This window comes from Haemorhous mexicanus, chromosome 6 (assembly GCF_027477595.1).
Source record: "Haemorhous mexicanus isolate bHaeMex1 chromosome 6, bHaeMex1.pri, whole genome shotgun sequence".
Lineage (NCBI taxonomy): Eukaryota > Metazoa > Chordata > Aves > Passeriformes > Fringillidae > Haemorhous > Haemorhous mexicanus.
In genome coordinates, this window is record NC_082346.1 from 51242464 (window position 1) to 51264399 (window position 21936).

Sequence of the window (21936 nt, forward strand, 5' to 3'; positions counted from 1 at the left end):
GCAGGATGCAGCTTTATACAGCTTCAAAGTGAAACTTGAAAGTTTCCTCAATTGCATGCTTCCATGAAAAATCCTCTGGACTTTACAGAAAGTGTCTTCTTTCCTGGTAAGTTTAGCATTTATAGTCAAGGGCTGGTAGTTATGATTTATATTACAGGATGGGGACAGGTGATTAGGCACACATAAGTATTGCAAGTAGTGCACCTGTATGTACAACATAACACTGCACAAGCCAATCCTTTTACCAGGTATTTTTCTTTCATGTCTAGGAAATGCAAATATCTGTTGCCAGCACCTACAGCATAGGAGTCATATACAGGAAAATAGAGAATGATAAGACCATTGCACTTACTGAATTTTTTTTTTTTTGTCTTTCAGTTTGACCCAAGCATCGTGCCAGCATTGATTATTTCACCTGAACCTCTTCATCTATTGCCCATCCAGTATTGTGCTTTTAAAATCACATTATTTACCCGTAAGGCAGCTAACTCCTGCTGTGACTATGTAAGCTAAGAGAGGAAGGATGGTCATCTTGGTGGGTAGCAGCCAAGAAGATATTTCTGTAACGTGAACCTGTGACTGAGCTGGGGAGGGAAGCAGAAACTCCCAAGTCCCAACCCAATGCTTTGTAACCACTGGTCTGTCCTTCTTTCCTAATAATGTTCTTGCATTAAAGAAAGAAAGGAATTAATCAATTAATTATGGGTTTCCAACTGCAATATAGTACTTAAAATTTTAATAAATGTGTGTCTATACAACATGAAAATATACTTAACAAGAACCATCCCAATGAGTAATTCAAGACTTAAGCAACTAACATTATTCCGAAAGCCTCCATTAAAAAGCTCTTCTTCACCTTCCCATTTCGCCCACTGACCCTGCTATCTGTGACCATCTCATCTGAACTGCTTTCTTTACCTCCTGTGTACTCCTGAGTGATACTGAATCAAATGTCTACCTTTAATCACACAGCTGATCAAGTAAAGTTGTTCAAAGTTGATTGAAGTAAACAGTAATGACATTATTCTGTGACTCAGAAGCTCAGCTGTCCAAGCACACCATATGGATTTTGGCTAATGCTCAAGGAAAGGACAAAGAAAGTGGTCTTGCAAGCCAGAGTAAATTTACCTTTTTTATTACACCTTGTCAGAACAGCTCTGTTGAAAATGAGGGTATAAACACAGGAATGCACCAGGGAACAAGTGCAGAGGGGAGGCAGGTTTCAATTTTATTTTGAATGGATATAGAGTAGATTAAATTTTGCTGTGGCCTCTGCTTTTAACCATGCTGGGAGAAGATTTAGACCAACACCTTATAGCTTTGAAAAATCCTGCTTTTGATCAATATGCAGACAAATTAAACAAAGCCATTTTGCTACATAACAAATATTACACAAGCATCTCAAATCTTACTTTTAACAGCAAAACTGTTGGAACTGTGACAAAACTTCCCTAATCCAAGCTTTACAATACCCTGTCCAGTGTTGTCTCCTACATGCTGACATCTCCTCTAACTTTCTTTTCTTGCCTTTCCTCACATCACACACAGTCACTTGCAGACCCCTCTCATCTTAGCACACCATTCCTCTACCCCTGCTTCCTGCATTTTCTTGGAGAGCAATGGCAAATAGAGCCTCTTGAAGATTATAGAGGAAGGCATTCCCAGAGGAGTCCAAGTAAGACCCTTCCTTGAAACTTAACCTTTGGGGATGAGGGAGAGGCCAGACTGATTTTCACAGAATACCCAGGTGTCTTTTTGGAGAGAGCAGCACAGCCTTATGGCACTTCTCGGGCTGGGGTCAGCAAGAATGGGGCTCAGCCATAGAGAGCAAAAAGGTTAATCAGGTCACAAAAACTTCTAGGTGATGATGTCCTGCTCTTAGGTTCATTGATCAGCCAGTGAGAGTATTTTATTTTTCTTGATGAAGCAATGTTTTTAAATTAATGCCTTTGGTAGAACTTAGGTGGGTGTGGATTATGAAAACCAGTTTGAACCGGTCTTTGGCCTTTGTGAATGCCCCGACTCTCATACTAATGATGATTGAATTAATCTCTTAACAAACACGTTTGTTTTTCTAATTCGCCTCCACACACTTAATTACTATAGCTCCAAACCCAACACCCAAATATTACAGCAGATATGGCACTTAGTCTTCCCTGATCTCCGGAAATCTCTCAGCTCTTGGGATCCTTCCTGAAGTAATTTCTGAAGCACAGTGAATAGGGTTTCCTCACCAGAAAAAGAATCCTGCAAGCCAAGACTATGTCTAAGAGGATTCACTGTCTACAAAGGAAAGGTATTTTTTACCAGCATTTTCTAAACATATTTCTGTTCACAGTTTAGTGTAAAAGTAATTATTTTTACTTATGCTCTATAGCATTCAGTGGCCAGCCAAAGCTAAGAAGTCCCCAAATCCTTTGAGCTGGAGGTCCCCACTTATATCTGATGGTAGTAGGGTCATACCCAAGCTATAACTTCAGTGTTCTATTACTTGCAACCTACTTCACAAATGCTCAACATCTTTCCCACACTTGAGAAAATTTCCTAGATTGCACAAGTATCCAGATTCTTCCTGTAGCCCTTAATGTTCCACTCAAAAATCCTTTCTCAGAAAAACTTATTGGAAGTTGCCTGAAAGAGAAGTTTCCACGTAAGAAAGCAGAGGCAGAGAAACCTTAACATTTTCATGAATATTTGACTTTGTCAACATTTTGAAAGAAAAATGATGAAAATGTTCCATGCTAATTTTTATTTTATAAGATAATATGAAGTGAATGATTTTTCTACTATTTAACAATAAAATGGAAAACAAAAAATTTAAAATTATTTTAGGAAATTTGCTGAGAATTAAATTTTTTTGTCACAATTTGTTAAAATTCAATGTATTGAAATTTCTCTTGGGAGAGAAAGGTAATTTATTTTATATGAAGATAATAAAAATAAGGGACTATGAACACTATTAAAAGGCAATAGTAGAAAAGTCTGACTGGAAGGAAAACAATTGTTTACAGGAAAGATTTGATCACACACTCAGTTCTTCAAGTCAGGCTGGAAAATCCTCTGTATCAGTTGTAGAGGACCTGAGGATGACATTATTTTGCCACTCATAGTTTTATTCTCATTTGCCTTTTTTTGTGAACTAAATCCAGATTTGTCATATACTCTAAGGAAATAGATGTTGAGGAAAAACAGCTAAGAACTGGTATACTGAGAGCTAATTCACATTAAAAATTAAATTTTATTCAAGTTTTCTTTGAATCTGATGGGAAAAAGGATTACTAATGAGATATTCCCATTTTAAAAAATATATAAGTACATTTGATAGAGAAATAAAATAACAAACCCCAGAAGCATTAAAAAAGAGATATCACATCTTGTTAGAATCTTTGTGAAGGTTCACTGGTAAATAGCAAGGCATTAATTTGATTGTACGTAGTATAATTAATGGTTGCAAAAAGAACAAAACTGCAAATATGAAGGCAAATATAAGCTGACCTCCTTCAGCCATTCAAAGTGATAAATAGACCCTTTTAAACTCTCACAAAAACCCACACTTTTTTTTTCTTTTTTTTTTTTTTTTTTTTTTTTTTTTTTGTTGTTGTTGTTGTTGTTGTAGTGAATGCTTCTTAAGTATTGAGTCATATAATTTGGCTTAGATTTTTTGTAATTTCCTACTGGACCATTGAGCTGATAGAAGTGTTGCTGTTAATTGAGGAAATAAAAATGCCCTGAGAGGTCCTGGGCAGCCTTGGGCACAGCAAGAGGAAATGAGCACTTAGGCTTTGGCAGTAAATAGAGGCTACACATACACAGTGGAATACATATATAGGGTACAGATATGCACAAGCTTACTCTTTCCCTTTCTTCACATCTCACACTGCTTGGTTTCCTTTTTCCTTGTCACTGAGCATAGAAATGACATATTCAGTGGCCTATCCAGCATCACTGCAAAATCTCTGTCCTGAGTGGCAATGACTAACCTGAGACCATCATGCCAAGTATAAACCAAGGGCTTTTCCTTTTGTGTTCTTTGCCTTGGATTTAGTGATTCTCCTCTGATCAGCTGGCCACTGGGTGCTGTGAGATCCTTCCCAATGAACAAGGTGAAACCACCAGAAAAATGTGTAATGTCACAATTTATTAAAGTCCCATGTCATCTCTAACTTCTCGGAATAATGCACACCTGAACTCTATGCTAATAAAGGCTATTCCCTCCCTACTAGTTTATGATTGGTTTAGGTCCTGTTCTGAGGAATTTTGTAAGTTTTCAGAAGTATGTGGCATATACCTACCAAACCATTACAAAATGTGGACATACCAGCTCTTCAAAGAATTCTTTGGCAACGGGTTCTGGCTACTGCTGTAAAAGACAATAAAATGTTTCTATAAATACATTAGCAATAAGAAGCTAAAGAGAATCTCCATCCTTTATTGGATGCCAGAAGGAAGATTGTGACAAGGGATGAGGAAGACCCTGAAATTCTCAGTGCCTTCTTTGCCTCAGTTGTTAATAAAAAGGCCAGCTGTTCACAGGGTACCCAGAAAGCTGAGCTGCAAGACAGGTGCAGACAGAATGAAAACCTCATAAACCAAGGGATAATGGTCAGCAAGCTCTTGCACCACTTACACACACACAAGGGTACTGAGGGAGCTGGTGGAAGAGCTTTCAAACCACTTTCAATCATTTATCAGCAGTTCTGGCTCACCAGGGAGGTCCCAAACAAATGGGCTGCCCATCTATAGGAAGGGCCAGAAGGAGAAGGAGGATCTAGGGCATTACAGGACACTCAGCCTGACCTCAGTGCCAGGGAAGGTTATGGAGCAGATCCTCATGAGTGCCATGACACAGCATGCAGAGGACAACTGGGTGATCAGGCCCAGCCAGCACAGGTTTATGACAGTCAGGTGTTACTTGTACTGACCTGACCTCCTTCTCTGACAAGTGACGGCTGGGTGAGTGAATGAGGAATGGCTGTGGATATTGTGTACCTGGACTTTAGTAAAGCCTTTGATACTGTCTCTCAAAGCATCCAGCCAAAACAACCACCTGCAATACTACAGACCAGTGGCAGAATGGCTGGAAAGCTGCCTGGTGGAGAAGGACCTGGGGGTGCCATCTGACAGCGGCTGAACATGAGCCAGCTGTGCCCAGTTGCTGTGTCAGCAATGGTGTGGCCCAGCAGGAGCAGGGCAGGGATTGTCCCCCTGTACTCAGCACTGGGGAGGCCACACCTCAAATGCTGTGCTCAATTCTGTGCCCCTCATGACAAGACTTGCTTGAGTCTTTGAGGAGCTGGAGCATGTCCAGAGAAGGGAAGAGAGCTAAGGAAGGGTTCAGAGAGCCAGTCATATGAAGAGTGGCTCAGGGAGCTGAGGGTTTTTAGCCTGGAGAAAAGAAGGCTGAAAGGGGACCTTATCACTCTCTAACACTCTCCAAAGGGAGGAAGGAAGGTGTAGACAGGTGGGGGTCAGTTTCTTATCCCAAGTGATAGAAGAAGATATATGGCCTCAGGTTGTGCTGGGGGGGCAGCAGGGAGTGTTTAAATTGGGTATTAGGAAATAATTCTTCATGGAAAGGGCTGTCAAACATGGGAACAGGCCACCCAGTCACCACCCTGGTGGTATTTTGAAGATGTGTGTATGTGGCACTTAGGGACAGGGTTGGACTTGACTGTTCTGGATTAAGGGCTAGAGTTGATCTTAAGGGGTGATCTTCCAACCTAGAAGATTCTATGTTTCTATGAAAGTCATGTTTATTATTCAATATTTTGTCATACTTATTCCTAGAACTACAAATTCTGCAGTTTCAAAAAACCTGAAGTTGATCTAACTAGTCTGTACTCCAGATACTTGCTTGCATCTTTTTACAAAAATTTAACATCACATTTGTCACTTCCTATTAGTGTGGTAGGGAGACAGTTTAACTGTTGCATCAGTGTGGAAAGCTTAACATTTTTCTTCTCGAGACAGCTAAGAGCTCTTGCATGCATACTAAACAATCAGGGTAATTTATTGTTACTTGCTCTTTGACTGCTTCCCCCCCCCCCCCCCCCCCCCCCCGCCCAATACTATTCTATTGTTAGCTCAGCTTGGAATAGTGGTTTAAACTCAGCCACTGCAAAGGAAACCCATATGCAATGGATTGAGCTTTTCTGTTTTGCCAGTGCCTCCCTTGAACACTTCTTTTACATTTTGAGAATCTACTGGTCCCTCAGGCTCTTTGAAATTATCTCTTTTAAAAAATATATATTCTTTTGTGGCATTTCCCTCAAAGTTCTCCTTGTCCTTTCTTATTACAGTTTTAATGTTCTGGAATTGTTCTTTTTGGCAAGGTGGCATTCACTGAGCTGATAACGACTTCAATTTCTGAAATTTTTCTTCTTAATTGAAGTTCAGTTTTCTGTGGGAATATACATTTCCCCCCCCCCCCTTTCTAGTTAGGGTTTCTTGGATTTACTTCCAAATACATTGCTGTACATTTGTACAGGAATGCAAGCTGCAAGATCTAGTTTTGTCAGAAAACTGTCTGTGACCTAGGAAAATCTGCAGTGCCTTTAGATTGGTGTAGGTTACAAATATCTGTGAGCACCTGAAAAAGGTTTGCTATGGATCCAGTGATGTGGGCAAGTTTAGTACACCTAATTTTCAGTTTGGGAAACTCTAAATTTAGTTTTTCTTATTGCCTTATTTGAATGCCATAGATATGAGTTTTTCTTCACTGTGATTTTAATTTGGAAGTGGGTTCCTCTACAAAAAGCGTCTAAGCAATTTTTTTGTTGCCCTGTCCTTATTTATTAAAACCCAAAAAGATATGATATAGATAGCCTGTATTTTGTTTATGGAATAACAGGAACTTCAGCTCAAAGATGTGCCAAGACTGATAACAGAGCTATTAGAGGGAGTCAAGAGAGAGCTTTTTAGAAGAGTGGTGAGTAACACACAGAAGCTAAGCACTTGATAGAGTAGAAGCAATATGCTTTCTAAAAGTTTTGAAATAAACGTCTTTGCATGAAATGAATGTCCAGCCTTCCCAAAAAGGTTCTCTGCCTAGCAGAGACAACCTACTATTAATTGCTCAGGCTAAAGGCAGAGGGATTTCTGAAACTCATTATTGGTATTACTGTGCTGATCTAATGTATATGAGCAGTAAATTAATAATTATTCTTGACACTAGTCAAAAAAACCTGCTTGAACCGCATTTAATTCTTAACTCTGGATTATAGAAGTAAAATAGCAAAATTTGAAACTTTTTAATGTCATGTTTATTAATTGTTGCTGTTCTCCCATACTACATTTGTCTGCATATTTCAAGGCTGTACAAAGACTGGTGTAAGTGCTTAATACCTATTAACAGACTAACCCACTTTAGTCAATAATTGACCCCTCCTGCAACCAGAGATCGGATATATACCAGGAACTTGAGCAAAGAAATAAAATAACGATAGATGTAAAAACCAGAAGAAAAAAATAGATAGGAAAGAAAACAAGGAAATAAAATAAGCATGTTTATTATGAATGTGACTGGTTATTGTGTCTCTTAATAGTGAAAACAGCTCTTTATAATATTGTGGCTATACTAACCATGAAGCAGATGAGAAGAGTACCAATGTTGTATTACCAGACAGTCTGGGAACAGAAGGGGTTATATCAAGAGACATGGCAAGTACCACTGGTAGGGTATGGGTGCTATTGGTAGGGTGTCTGATCCTACAAACAATACTGGAGTGGTGCTTACTACCATGGGTAATCTCCCAGGTACAGACAGTAATGGTACAGACACTGGTACCAGGGGGCCATGGCTTGTGCTTCCTGCTGCCTGGGGACTTCTAGGAGCTACTTTAGGTGCAGGCATAAGCTAGAAGTAGTCTTCTGGCTGCTCTGAGCTGTATATTTGATTCACAATGGTTGGCTTCAGGGTGCCAAAGTGCAGAGATTAGATCTATTTCTTTTTTTCTTAGATCAAATTCTTTGAACCTCTAAAGTTTGCCCTGGAATGAGTCTGGACGATCAATTACACAGAAACAGTAGGCAGAGGAGTATGTATCTCCAGGGAAAAACACCCCTTTGCAGCAGGCAAGCTGGGACAACAGCTGACAGGCAAGGGTGTAAGAGACTCACTGGACAACAATGGTACTAGGCAAGGTAATAAGCATTATGCATGTTAAGGTTTATGCTAGCCATGAACTTCATTTTGGTAGGAAAATTGACACAAATAGTAAAGTGACATAACTTATGCCTATTTGTCAGTCAACACAAAAAAATAGGAGAGAAGGCAGCCATGAGGGAAGAAGCAGACGTACACAACCCTCTCCACCCACATGCTCCTCATCTTCCCTGCTAGAAGATGTATCTATGCTGTCAGCATCACACAGGCCTATTTTGCCCCAGAGCTAATGACAGTTCTGCATGAATGCAACCTTCTTTAAAAAAAAAAAAAAAAAAAAAAAGAAGCAAGGCCCAAACAAACATGCAACTATGATAACTTAAATTGATGAAGAGTCTCGTCTACAAAAAACAGTGAATAACATCAGTTAAGTGGTGGAGAGCCCCTCTGTAGCCATGCCATACTCATCAGGTCTAATACTTGATTGAAGAGTGGTCATCACCACATACCTAATTTGTACATTAACTTAATTTTTTTTCAGAGGGTTCACAATTTTTCCCATGAAGAGTATAGTGTTCTCCATAGTGATGACCATTAGGAAGGGCCTGTCGAATCTAACGGTAACTGGAACGGACATGGGCACTATTTCCATGCTTGTGGCAGCTGCTGCTTCAGTGCCAGTCTCATCCACCTTTACCACAGCCTTATGAATGGCCTGTGAAGAAACAGATATTTTACAAGTTAAGGGGGTACAAAACTAGTCACCTAAATAAGAATGAGAGTTAAAAGTGCCTGAAGAAGTTACTGGTAAGAAACAAGCATCAGATGGACAGGTGTGAGTCCACTGCTTAAAGATAGCAAACTTAGGGGGAAAGAAAAAATCAGCAAGCTATATGCAACACACCTTCCTAGGCCTAGAGAGGAAAAGTTACTCTCCACTGGGAGGAACATGTCCTTGCTAGTGAAAACATTTGCTTTGTTTCTTTTCTTATTCTTTGCATCCACTCATGAAGATCTGGACAGCTAGACCAAATGTTAAGAAAGTAAGCCCATATTTAACTGTGTATTAGAAGTTCATATAGTTGAAGAAACAACATGAATAGAAATCTTGAATTATGTTTCCTGTGTTCCTTCATGTTTTGGGAAAAATGGGAGCAAAGATGAATGGCCAGAAATGGAGGGTTAAAGCACAACAACATGAAAGTTTGACCTTGTGAAATCCAGACATGGACAGATCCTGATTCACTAATGTCCACTTGATGTCATGAGGACAGTTGTTTTCTTCATTAGACAATTAACTTTGCCCTGATTGTCAGCTTTAAACCCTAGGTTTATTGAAGCATCTATCTGTAGCTTTTGCCTGAGCCTAGCAGTAATTGTTCATATGCTTGAAGCCAAATGTTTGTAATAACTACATTTTCATTTCCCCCAAACAGTTTAAAAGCAAGCAGTTCCTCTTCCCTCACCTCCATAAAATATGAGCTGTGATACATCCTACATCTCCCTACTTGCCCACAAGCAGGCTAAAGAAGGCAGACACAAACAGAAGCAGCCAGTGGTGACTGTAACAACCTGCTGCAAGAGGGTACCAAAGTGTGGATAGATAATGATTTGGTCATGTATGTTTTATAAAGTTGCCCCATGCAGTTCAAAATAGCCTTCTAAATTAAAAAAATTACAGATTAGTAACTTGCTCTAACCCAATTGCACACACAGTGAAACTAAATGGATAAAATACTCTGTATGCCATCAGCTGCTTTTTCATGTGAAGCAAAGCCTCTTTACATGAGTTTTTCACCATGAATAGCTGTGCAGAAAGTGATGTAAGTATCAGTAACCATGGGCTCATAAAACAAAAAGCACTATGACATACCTGGGAAATTCGGTGCTGGGGCTGCCCAGTGATCCCAGAGAGGTCAGCCTTATCAGTGAATAGATCCATGATGCCCATTTTGTATAAGATATCTTTTAGATTATATGTCCCATAAAGTGTGAATTTCGGAAGATACAAATTTACTGACCTGCCAGAAAAGAAGTGCAAGAATACGGTGAAACATTTGATCAGTTATCACAGAAAAACATAGACTCATAAGAGAAAAACTGATTTTGCTTTCTCTCTAAAGACATTTTGCCTGCATCCTCCCTCGAGTCTACATAGGAGATGTAAATTTTCTGAAGTTAGTGATCTCTTCTGCAATCAGCTGGAAGCACCTTAATCATAAGCCATTACTGAGGATGCAGAAGATTCACCCTGTGAAAAAGAGATTCCTTTAGGTGTCTCAAGCTGAGCACAAAAAAAATCCAACACATTCAAGTTCACAGAATGTTACTTTTGGAGAAAAAACTGGCCTTGTGTATTTGTCATATAAAACAGGACAGATAAAATGGAGCTATATCCACTGAAGAAGCAGGAGAGTAGTAAATGACAAAATAAATAGCAGGACAAAATAAAAGACAAAAGCAAATTTACAGAATATAGTTAGCCAATAGATAATTTTTTTTCTGCGTCAAGCCCAGTGTCTGACTTAGTTTTAAGTGAATAGATTGCTGCTTTCCATAAATTAACCAAAGCTCTATGTTTCTGACTCATTTCTTCCTTGTTTTTCCCCTATGTAACAATTACTTTTCAAAGGTTAAGCCCAACATTTACAGCTAGAAGCAGCATAATGAGACAGAGGTTAGGGATAGCACTGACATTAGGTACTACTTTCTGATGAGAAACCAGGACAGCTCTCCAGGGCTTTAGGTCAGGGAGATGTGGAGCACTTAATGAAGCTAGACAAAGAGAGAGAAAGTCACAGTGGGCAGGTGGGAAGGAAAAGCCCATACCTCCAGCATTGCACAGCATCTCATGCCAGCTCTGGCTGTATCCAAAACCAAGAGTTCTGGTGGATTGATAAAAGGTTGCTGACCTCTTCTCCCTGATTTCAGTCCATGCTGATTGCTGACCCGAATGAGGGTGCAGCTATCACTGAATCATCTGCCTTACTGTTACCTAAAGGCACTCCTTCACAAGCCCCCACTTGCTTCCAGTACAGAGGAATGGGAAAGCCAAAGACACACAGTAGCAATGCAATCAGGAAAGGAGAGGTGGGATACACTTTCCAGAAGTGAAAATGAGGTTTTCTCTATAGTTAAGCCATTTAAAAGATCTCAGCTGTCTGTACTGGTGACATTTCAGCACTATTCTCTTTGTCAGCCACCACAAAAGAAAGATGTCCTTCACAACACTTCTGCCACTAATAACAACATCAATTTGCAGATGGAGAAGGGACAAACAGGTAGCTTACAGCCTTTACATGACTCCATATAATACTTTCATTTATTAGGACCTTCCAGAGACTCCAAACAATAGCTAATACAATCAATTGTTTTAAAAATTAAAGGGAAAGGGAGGAATTTGTGTCATTATTTTTGTAGGGGAGAATGGTTATGATGAAAAATGGGGAGCAGCATGAAACAAATTTGTCTTTGACTGTAATTCTTTTTCATATTGTAAGATGGAGAGAGGAAATACAAATTCCTCCAATTGTATTTAGCATTCATATTGATAATTGTAAAGGCAATTTTTTCTTTGGCAAAAATTATGCCTAAGTATCTTGATTCACCATCTTTTTCCCTTATAGTCACAAACCACATGGCTACTCAAAACTGTAAAGGTGCACAGAGAATTACATTGTTTTTGCTGGTTTTGTTTGTTTGTTTGTGGGTGGTTTTTTTTGTCGTTGTTGTTTTTGGGGTTTTTCTCTGTTATTTTTTGGGGGGTTTTTGTGGGTTTTTTTGTTTGTTTATTTTGTTTTCTTTTGGTTTTTTTCACATCTTGTCACATAAGAGCTTTGCCCTCACAATTGGTAAATGGAAGTTTTTATTTCAGCATTAGCTGTACAATTGCTGTAATTTTAATAGGCAGAAATTAGGAAAGAAACAAGAAAAGAGGATGAAGTGGTAGGAATTTACTTGTAAATAGAAGGCTGAAAACTTCCCCCCAAAAAAGTGAGAAGGGGTCTAAATCAAAAAACTTGGGCCTATTAAGAGCTGAAGATAGGGAACAAAATGCAAAAATAGCAAAAATCCTAATCTGTGAAGGTTTTTAGTGCGTGCAGTCCTGAATGTGAGAACACATGAACACTAAATCAGCCAGATCCAACTTAGGTCAGGACATTTCTTCTACCTCTTAAAGCAGAACTAAAAATTGCATACCAATTCTGTGTCATACCCCAGCACACTTGTTTCCTTGGCTGTCATCTGAACCAAGAACTGCAGAATTTTACCTTTTTGTGACTAATGTCGACCACCTTGACAAATGTTCACAAGACAATTTTTTCTCCAGCTTCCTCATTCTTCCTCCATCAGGCAGAATAAAAAATGCTGAAGCACCTCCTTTGTAATCCATTTGCACCACAGTGGAAGAGAGCTGCTGATCATAGCCATGCTTGAACAGGCCTATTCCAAACATCATGGGGACTTCCACAGCCTTGATCCCATCCACAAAAAATTTGCTCATTTTAGTGTATTTTGGATCGAAAGGTTTTTCCCATTCAGCTTGAAATATAAGAGACAGAATTACAGGATATTTTTGAGGACATGAAACCATAGGACATATTATCATAGGACACATTTTTAGATGACAGAAACTGGCACAGATGGATCAGCTTCAAAGGCAAACCAATCTGCAATGATCTCTTGATATTACTAAATACTCAGAGGAATTCAATAGCAACACACCATTGGCAGAATGTGATGTAAAACACTCCCTCAGATCTTACAGCAGGCTGCAAAATCCTTCATTTAGATGAGTTATCAAGGGTTCTAACTTGCACTTTTCCTGCTTGTTAACAGTTTTGAGCAGCCTGTAAAGTCCTCATGTAATGCAGCCTTTATCTAAGCTCAAAGGAAGATTCTCTTATTTCCTTATTCCCAAAACAAAATAGGTTTCTAAAGGGTGACACAAGGGATGAATTCTCCAGAGAAGTTAAGGGATTTGGGTTACTTGCAGAGAGGTGTTGATACCTCACATTAGCTGATGATGTATAGAGTCATAATGAGCTTAATTTTACCAGACTGCTGAGTTAGGAAACAAAACAGCAACTGCAGAAAACTTTTCTACTGTCATCTTCACCATATTAAATTTTCAAAGGTTCCTCACTTAGTCATGGTGAAACAAACCATTCACATTGAAACTCTGAAAGGTTTTTATCCTCAGTGGAAAGGAGTTTCAAAGCCAAATTTCAGGTATCCACATCATATGTTTAAGAGGCTGAGCAAATTTTTAAAAAAGGAGGAAATTGTGGAGTTTTGGAAAGGCTTTTTGTTTTTTTTTTATTTTAATTTTTAAGAAATCTTGTTGCTATGTAGTAAATTTTGCCTTCTAGAGCAAAACTAACATTTTATCGAACGTAAAGGGCAAAAGTAGAGCCATGACACTAAGTCAATTAAGTGGCATCAAGAAAACCATGAAAAAAGATGCAACCCCTGTTGACTTCTGTTTTCTATTTGAACAATGATTACTAGGCAACCTGTTACAAATGAAATAATTATCATCTACTGTTTCCACCATCTGACATAGCCTGCCCTACTAAATAGCTTTCGAAAAAGTGAAATGAGACTTCTTCAGTTCATGGTCTCTGAAAGCATAGATTGAAAACTGCAATGCTCTGAACAGGGAAAAGTTGCTACTTTTATACATTTCATATACTTTTATATGCTTCATTAATAATGACTTCTATCATCAGATATATAGTACACAGAACTTTTACATTATTATGCTTAAGGGAAAAGAAAAAAGCAGAATGAATCACAAAAACATGAATGACACCATTCCTGAATAACCTGAACAACACTTATCTAGTGCTCAACTCAGGGAAAACCAACTGATTTAAAGAAGAACTTTGCTTGAAAACTGTGTAGGATGTTAGGAGCACTATGCTGGGCTTCAGGAGTGCAAACTTTGGCCTCTTCAGTGATCTGCTTGGGATAAAGCCATGGAAGGAAGAGGGCCCCAAGAAAGCTGGTTTGTCACAAAAATCTCATGCAGCACTATAGGCTGGGGACAGAGTGGCTGGAAAGCGGCCGAGTGGAGAAGGATATGAAGGGAGCTTATTAACAGCAGCTGAACTTGAGCCAGCAGTGCCCAGGTGGCCAAGAAGGCCAATGGCACCTGGCCTGTGTCAGCCATGGTGTGGCCAGCAGGAGCAGGGCAGGGATTGTCCCCCTGTACTCAGCACTGGGGAGGCCACACGTCCAGTTCTGTTTGACGCCCAGTTTTGGGAGCCTCACAGTGAGAAAGACATTGAAGTGCTGGAGCATTGAGGGCAACAGAGCTGGGCAAGAGTCAAGACAGGTGCTCCTCATGTGAGGAGCACCTGGGGGAACTGGGGCTTTTTAGGTTGGAGAAAAGGAGGCTGTGGGGGGGAACCTTACTGCTCTCTACAACTGCCAGAAAGGAGGCTGTGGCCAGGTCAGGGCCAGTCTCTTCTCCCAGGCAACAAGTGATAGGGCAGGAGGAAATGGCCTCAAGATCTTTCAGGGGAGGATCAGGAAGTATTATTTCGCTGAAGGGGTTCTCAAACATTTTTAAATTCTGCTCAGGGATATGGTAGATTCATGATCACTGGAAGTGTTCAAGAAATTATTGGACTTGGCACTCAGTGTAAATAATTTATTTGATACGGTGGTGTTCAGTCAAAGGCTGAATTCAAAGATATTGGAGGTCTTTTACCACCTTAATGGTTCTGTGATTCTCTTAATATTCAAAGATGACCTCCACCAAGCACAGGAGTGATCCATCCTTACAAAGATGAAGTCAGGTAAAAATGCCAGGAGGCCTGTGTGGAACAAGGAGGTCTTTGGTGAACTCAAACACAAACAGGTAGCCTACCGAAGGTGGGAGCAAGGACAGGTAACCTGGGAGGTATAAAAAGAGATTTTCTGAGCCTCCAAGGAATAGATTAGGAAAGTTAAAGGTATGATATAATTAAATCTGGCCAGGGATATTGAGGGCAACAATGAAAGCTTCTATAGGCATGACAATGATAAAATAAAGATTAGGGAAAATGTGAACTCCCTCCAGAAAGAAATCAGAAGCCTGGTGACTCAGAACATGGCTGAGGTATTCAATGACATTTTTTCCCTCAATCTTTACTGGCAAGTGCAGGGATTGGGAGAATGAAAGTAGTCCACTGTAAAAGAAGATCAGGTTCAAGAACCTGAAGATGAACATGTCCATGGGACCTGCAGATCATGAGGGAAATAGATGGAACAGCAATACCACTATCCATCATATTTGAGAAGTTAAGGCAGTCCAGTGAAATTTCCACTGACTGAAAAAGATAAATGAGAGCTCTCATTTTTAAAAATGAAGAAAAGAATAACCCAGGAAACTACCGGACTTTCTCACCTCTTTGAGAGGCAAGATATGGAGCAGATCCTTCTGGAAACTATGCTAAGACACATGGAAAATTAGGAAGTGATTGGTGACTGACAACATGACTTCACTAAGGGTAAACTGCGGTAAAGGAAAATCAACTGATGTCATCTACCAGGAGCTGTGCAAAGAATTTCACACTGTCCTGCATGACATCCTTGACTCTAAACTGGAGAGATGGGTGTGAGAGGTGGCCCACTCAGTGGATTGTCTGGATGTTTGCGTTTGAAGGCTTGTAGTCAATGGCTTGTTGTCCAGGAGGAGATCAGGGATGACCAGTGCTGCTTAACATCTTTGTTGGTAAAGTGAACGATGTAATTGAGTGCACCCTCCGCAAGTTTGCCAGAGACACCAAGATGGTGTTGTTCTGTTGACATGCTGTAAGGAAAGGATGCCCTCCAGAGTGAAGGGAGGCCCCCCAGACAGAAAGGGTGCCATGCAGGGAGAGTGAGACAGACTTGAGAGGTGGCCCCATTAGAATATCATGAAGTTCAACAATGGTGCAAGGTCCTGCATGTGAGTTGGGGTGATCCCGAGCATAAATACAAGCTGGGAAAATAATGGATAGAGTTGAAATCAGACCTGAGGAGAAGGATTTGGTCCTGCAGGTTGATGAAAACCTCAGCATGGCCCAGCAATGTGTGCTTGCAGCCCAGAAAGCCAAACACATATTGAACTGCATCATAAAAGTGTGGCCAGCTCCACTTCTGCTTCACTCTGGCAAGATCCCAGCTGGAGTACTGCATTCAGCTCTGGAGTCTCCAATAAAAGAAGGATGTGGACCTGTTGGAGTTACTCCAGATGAGGGCCATGAAAATGATCAAGAGGGCTGGAGCACCTCTCCTATGAAGCCAGGCTGAGAGAGTTGCAGTTGTTCAGCCTGGGAAGAGTAGGATCCAGGGAAACCTTAGAGCCCTTCCATTACCTAAAGGAGGGAAGTACCTATAGAGGGGGGAAGACTTTTTATACAGGCAGATAGTGGTAGGACAAAGGGGAATGACTTTAAATGGAAAAAGGGCAGATTTAAATTTAGATTAGATATAAGGAAGAAATCTTTCACTACGTGGGTTGTGAGGCTGGAATAGAGAAATTGTAAATGCCCCATCCCTGGCAGTGATCAAGGCCAGGCTGGTCAGGTCTTTGAGCCCTCTGGTATAGTGGAAAGTGTCCCTGCCCATTGCAGGGAGATTGGAACTAGATGATCATTAAGGTCCCAAACCATGACTATCAGTTAACGTACAGATTAGACAGAGATGACATTCACTAATACTTTCCTCCTATTTCAAAGGCACTTTTTTCCCTGTTCTCATTTCTGTCTTAGTGGGATACTTTCTTGGCACCTTCCTCAAGTCCTTCACAGCGCTCAAGCAGCAAAATGAAATTCGAAGTATTCTTTGTGGTTATGAACTTGACTAAGGCATGAAAAGGGATTGGTGTAATATAGTGGAATAACATGTCTTGTAGGTCAGAGTCAGGAAAATATTGCCAGACTTTTGTCCTTGAAGAAGGAATTCTGTACTACGCTACATCTCAAAAAAAAGTGTCACCAGTAACGTGCAAGGAAGTTTGTAATGCACAAAAAAAGGACAAGCACCTGAAAGTATGGACTGGTTATACAGCTAAGTGAGGTTTAGAAATCCTCTCCAGATTAATCCCAGCTCTAGATAATTAACCTACACTTGGTCTCAAGACTAAAAAAATGTTATTATAGTATTGCGATTAATGCTATTCTTTAATCCATTTGCTTTAAAATTGGTGAGCTAAAACTGAAATTCCACCACCTTTAGAGGAGCTAGGAAATCTTTGCAGTAGTAAACTGAACATCTCTTATAAAAAGATAACAACCCTTACTGCTAGAACATGTAAAAATTAACTGTAATACAAAGTCATCTTTAATACAAGGTTTCTTGGGCTTTTGTCCCCATTGTGCTACTAAATTCATTGCTCATTTTTCAAACACCTTTCAGAAAAAAAATTGACCATTTTTTTTGCCTGTTTTGAAGGATGTACCTGATGCTTAATAAAAGTCTAAATGAAAATATTATTTGATAAACAAGTAGGTTTTCAAGAGAACTAAGAAACATCAGTCATCTGTATTTCAATTAGCTCCATTTAGTTGTGGCCAAATCTTCAGACATTAATACAAGGAGAAGAGATGCAGATGGAAAGCAAAACAAAACAGAAATATAGTTCTTAATTATTTTCAGGGGAAGCCTCATATTGGAAAGTGCAAGCGTCCAGGTTCTAAAAGGATACCTTTTCTTTTAAAAATTTGTCTAATATGCCATCTTCATTGCAATTAAAATTTTTCCAATAAATTACAGAATATTATTTTTCTGATCACAAATACTTTGATTTCAGCATATAATCTGTAAGAGAGAGAAAGTTTGAATTAAGATGCAATATCTGTTATTAGACCACTGATTGAGCCTTACACCTTGATCCTCTTCTTCTCATTAGATCAGAAGTCTGAAAAGCTCTGGGAACATCTGAAGACTGTATCTAAGCAGACTGCACAAGTTAATTAAGAGAAACAAGCTTATTGTCAATAGGCTTGTATTTGGTACTGGTGGGTCCATCTCTCCACTGGAAAATATTAGAATCTGCAAATCAAAAAAAAAAGGTTGAAACCTATGCCTCTAGACACACCAGGACTACAGACATTCTATTGGCAAAGGCATAGTGAAAAAATAAGGAGAACAGGAGTGTGAAACTAAAGCTATTGTTTAGTTTCCAATGTTTAAAAAGCATGTTCCAAAAGCATGTTTAGTTTTCAATGCATAAACATGCACAGTAACAGCAAAGCTGTTGTCTAAACATATTCTGTTTGATAAGATGCTAAGTTTTCCTTTAATAGCATTCTTTGCATGTAACTCTGAACTTGCTGAGCAAAAAAGCCAGCTGGATTGAAATTCACAGAAATGGATCTCAGCCAAGTATTTAAGTGTTTGAATCCTACTAGACTGTATAGGATTAGATGTTTTACTGCCTAGAGATGCCTTCCTCAACATATATTTCACCTAATTTTCTGAAGGAAAGAAGTTTATATATTAAAAGATGTGGGAAAATTTGCCATATATTTTGCTAGGAGTTATCAGTGTCAAGTAGGACACAATTTCCAATAGCTTTGTTTCTAATTAAATGGAAGTGAGGACCAAAAGGTAAACAAGATATGAGTCCACCTGCAAAACCATATTGCAAAAAATGATGAAGTCCAAGACTAACCCGATGAAATAATTTATGGAGTAGAAGAACAGGATATGTATATCTTACCGTTAAAATAGATATAGCTAATAAGGAGAATTTCAGTAAGTGGATCTAGGTTATTTACGAGGTCCTTGATTTTTCCATTCGTTCTTCTTGCTACATATTCATTGATCTTTAGCTGGGCTTGATCAGCCCTCTTGAAGTTCATAGGATAAGCTTCTCCTTCATAGAAGTTTCTGAGATCACTTAAAAATCTTTCTTGTGGCTTCAGTCGATCCAGAACAAACAGAACATTTCCCATATTCAACTGTAACCCCCCATTCCTTCTGTTTACCATTTGCATGAGTTGACGATAACCTTCATGGATGTCATTTTCAGAAATCTGACGAGGGTTAAAGCAAAGGACCCTAAGAATCTGTGTCAGGGTGTCTGATCTGGCACCCAGAGTCAGCATTGCAAAGGCAGTAGAGATGCTCAAAGGAGAGAAGAAAACATTTCCGTTGTTTTCACGAGAAGAAATATCTTTGTAGAAACAACATGCAAATCGACAAACACTGTTGCTTACACCTTGCCATGGCATGTTTTGGTTTTCTTGTGCTCTTTGGTTCTGGTTTCTAATCCCTTGTCGATAAGGCTCATAGCAGTAACTGCTGGAATGGATTCCAACAAGTAAAAGACACAGGGAAAGCAACATCTTCATATTTCTTTGATTCTGTAATAGAACAAAAGTTACATTTGGCTTACAAATCTATTCACCTTGTGTTTAGCAGTATATCAATCCCTTCACTATGCAGAGTTAGCTTAGCACCAGTGACTCTGAGATGTTTGAATTGGTGTAAATGAGCTTTCTATTTCAAGGAAGCAGACTCTGGAAAATTGCTCAACCTACTGAAGAGGTTATGAAATAATAAAAATTAAAATCAGAGAGGGATGAGGTAATTCCAAATACGCCCTCATTAAAGTTAAGCTACAATTCATTTTAAACTGTTTTTTTTTCCCAATATTCTGTTTTCAATGTAGCTTTAAGTGATGAAAGGGTCAAAAGCACAGGTTTATAGAGAAGAAAGCAAGGGAGACAGTCAAGGCCAATCAGTTAAATTTGGAAATTTAACTGATGAAAAATCAAAGAAGAAGAAAGGCACAATGTACCTCTTCTGAGAAAATTAAAACATTCATCTTTGAATGGGCTGCATATAAACCCATATGCAGGCACCTAAAAGAATGCAAACGCGCTTGTTAATGGGGACGTGATGAACATTTATGGTGATTTCGTAAAGATTGAACAGTTGAGCACAGCTAAAAGAAAAAATCAACTTCCACAAAAATAATGAAAGAAATAGCAATTAGGATGTTATCAAAACCATGAAAATACAGGGTTATCAAAACCGTGAAAATACTGCTGCTTATAAAGACAGGGAAAATGAGTATGTACATAGAGCACCAAAAAAAAAATAAGTGTGCTTGTTGCATGCAAAGGCACGCCCAACCCAGTGACTGAATCAAACCACCTAAAACCAAAATTAAAAAAAAAGAATTAAAAAAAAAAAAAAAGAAAAAAGTAGATAAACTTTAGAGGAATACTGTCTTTATCATCAGAAAAATAGAAAAGGGTGATTTGGTGGAGAAATTTACAATGGTTGAAAGTGAAGATGAGCGAGTAAATTCTGGAGGAGCAGAGACACTAAAAAAAATACAGATAGAGCAGGAAAGCCTTTTCCAAAGCATGGAAATCATTCATTCTATGTCTATGGCAATACTTTCACCTCAAGAAATTAATATTGTATCACAATTGGTTCAATAACTTCTGTCAATAGAGAGAATTAAAGATGTGGAATATCTGGAAATCCAAAACATCCTCCTGTGGTATGTGATCATTTGACCTACTAAACCTTTTATAAAACAAAGCTGTCTCTAGGGGAAAAATATCTAAGGTTTTTGACTAGCACTGAGAAATGCAGCCTCTGCCTTGTAAAGCTCTGAATCCTTATCAGCTCCCACCATGACCCCACATTTGGGTTCTCCACTCTCCATAGTTTTCTTTCTCCAAAACCCAGTGAACTCAGAATGCTGATCTCAGCTTTAGAAATATATGCTCTAAATCCTCCTTAATTCACACTCTGAATATCATGGTTATGGAAATACTACTATTGCTAGGAAGGGCCTGAACCCCATGACAAACCACTTTCAGACAGTGCACTTTCATATCTAGAACACGTTTAAGTTTTAGCTCTGATTTGTTTGTGACTTCTCACACCATCATAATTCTTTTAGCCAGTTTCTTTTTTTTTTAATGCTCTCTAGATGCTTTAGAGAGCAATCCTTAAGACCCCACTTTCATTTCATTTCACACCCTACATTTGTTATTATCATCAATGTAATTAATTTAAAACACTTAAAAATGCAGTTTTCCTACGGCGAGTCATGATATATGAATTTGCCAATCTCACAGAGCACTTCTCTTTTCTAGTTAAAAAAAACCCAAAATCATAATCAAACAATCCAAGAAACTTTAAGCCAAAACTTGACTATGAACATAATAATTTCTCAGTTGAACATTTAAAAATTTTTCTCCTGAATATAATTTTTGACAATTTTTCCACATTAAAAAAACCCCAAAAAATTACTTACAGTGAGGTCAAAAGGGTCTTGTATTCACCAGGTCTGCACAGGTCCTTGCTCAGTTGTTTATGCTGCTGAACACAAAGCAGGGTATCCTCTAGTAAAGGTTAAGATCATCTAAGGGCCATGACTCACACATTATAATTTTAGAGATTAGTATGATGTCGAAACTAGTTTTACTGGACACTTTACTGAATATGTTTTACACGTGACTTCTTATTATTCATGACTATCTGATCACTCTGGTTAGATTCAAACCCATTTTCCTCAAACTGAACCTACTTTTTCTTAATATCAAACATTCATACACATCTCAGTTGCCTGAATCTACTTTTTTATGAACAAGTTAAACAAGTTACCAGAAGCAGCAACTACAGAGAAATACTTTTATCATCATTTGCATAATTTCCAGATTTTCTAATAGCATTGCTGCCACCAAGACAGGAGGGAAAGACTTGGAGCATCAGGACAATCTGAATTTTTGTGATCTACCTCACTTTGTATCCGCATATCCATGGCTGTGGTTGATTGTCTCCAGGTGAAGCTAGTGACGATTCTAATAGGTGCAGGGCTAAAACACTGT

The 21936-nt window shown here is 39.0% G+C and overlaps 1 protein-coding gene across 2 annotated transcripts; it reads right to left on the reverse strand.

The window, feature by feature from the left end:
- Positions 1-1119: 1119 nt before the first annotated feature.
- On the reverse strand, positions 1120-21500 carry LOC132329305 (alpha-1-antiproteinase-like). Of its 2 annotated transcripts, XM_059850238.1 has the most exons (6): positions 21363-21500; positions 18801-19446; positions 12376-12646; positions 9978-10125; positions 8614-8819; positions 1120-4360 (listed from the first exon to the last, which is right to left on the reverse strand). In XM_059850238.1, the coding sequence occupies exons 2-5, from the start codon at positions 19432-19434 to the stop codon at positions 8631-8633; spliced, it is 1242 nt and encodes a 413-aa protein (XP_059706221.1). In that variant the 5' UTR covers positions 19435-19446; positions 21363-21500; the 3' UTR covers positions 1120-4360; positions 8614-8630. The 2 variants fall into 2 exon arrangements, with proteins under 2 accessions (XP_059706221.1, XP_059706220.1); XM_059850237.1 differs by lacking the exon at positions 1120-4360 and having other exon boundaries at positions 7240-8819.
- Positions 21501-21936: the final 436 nt, after the last annotated feature.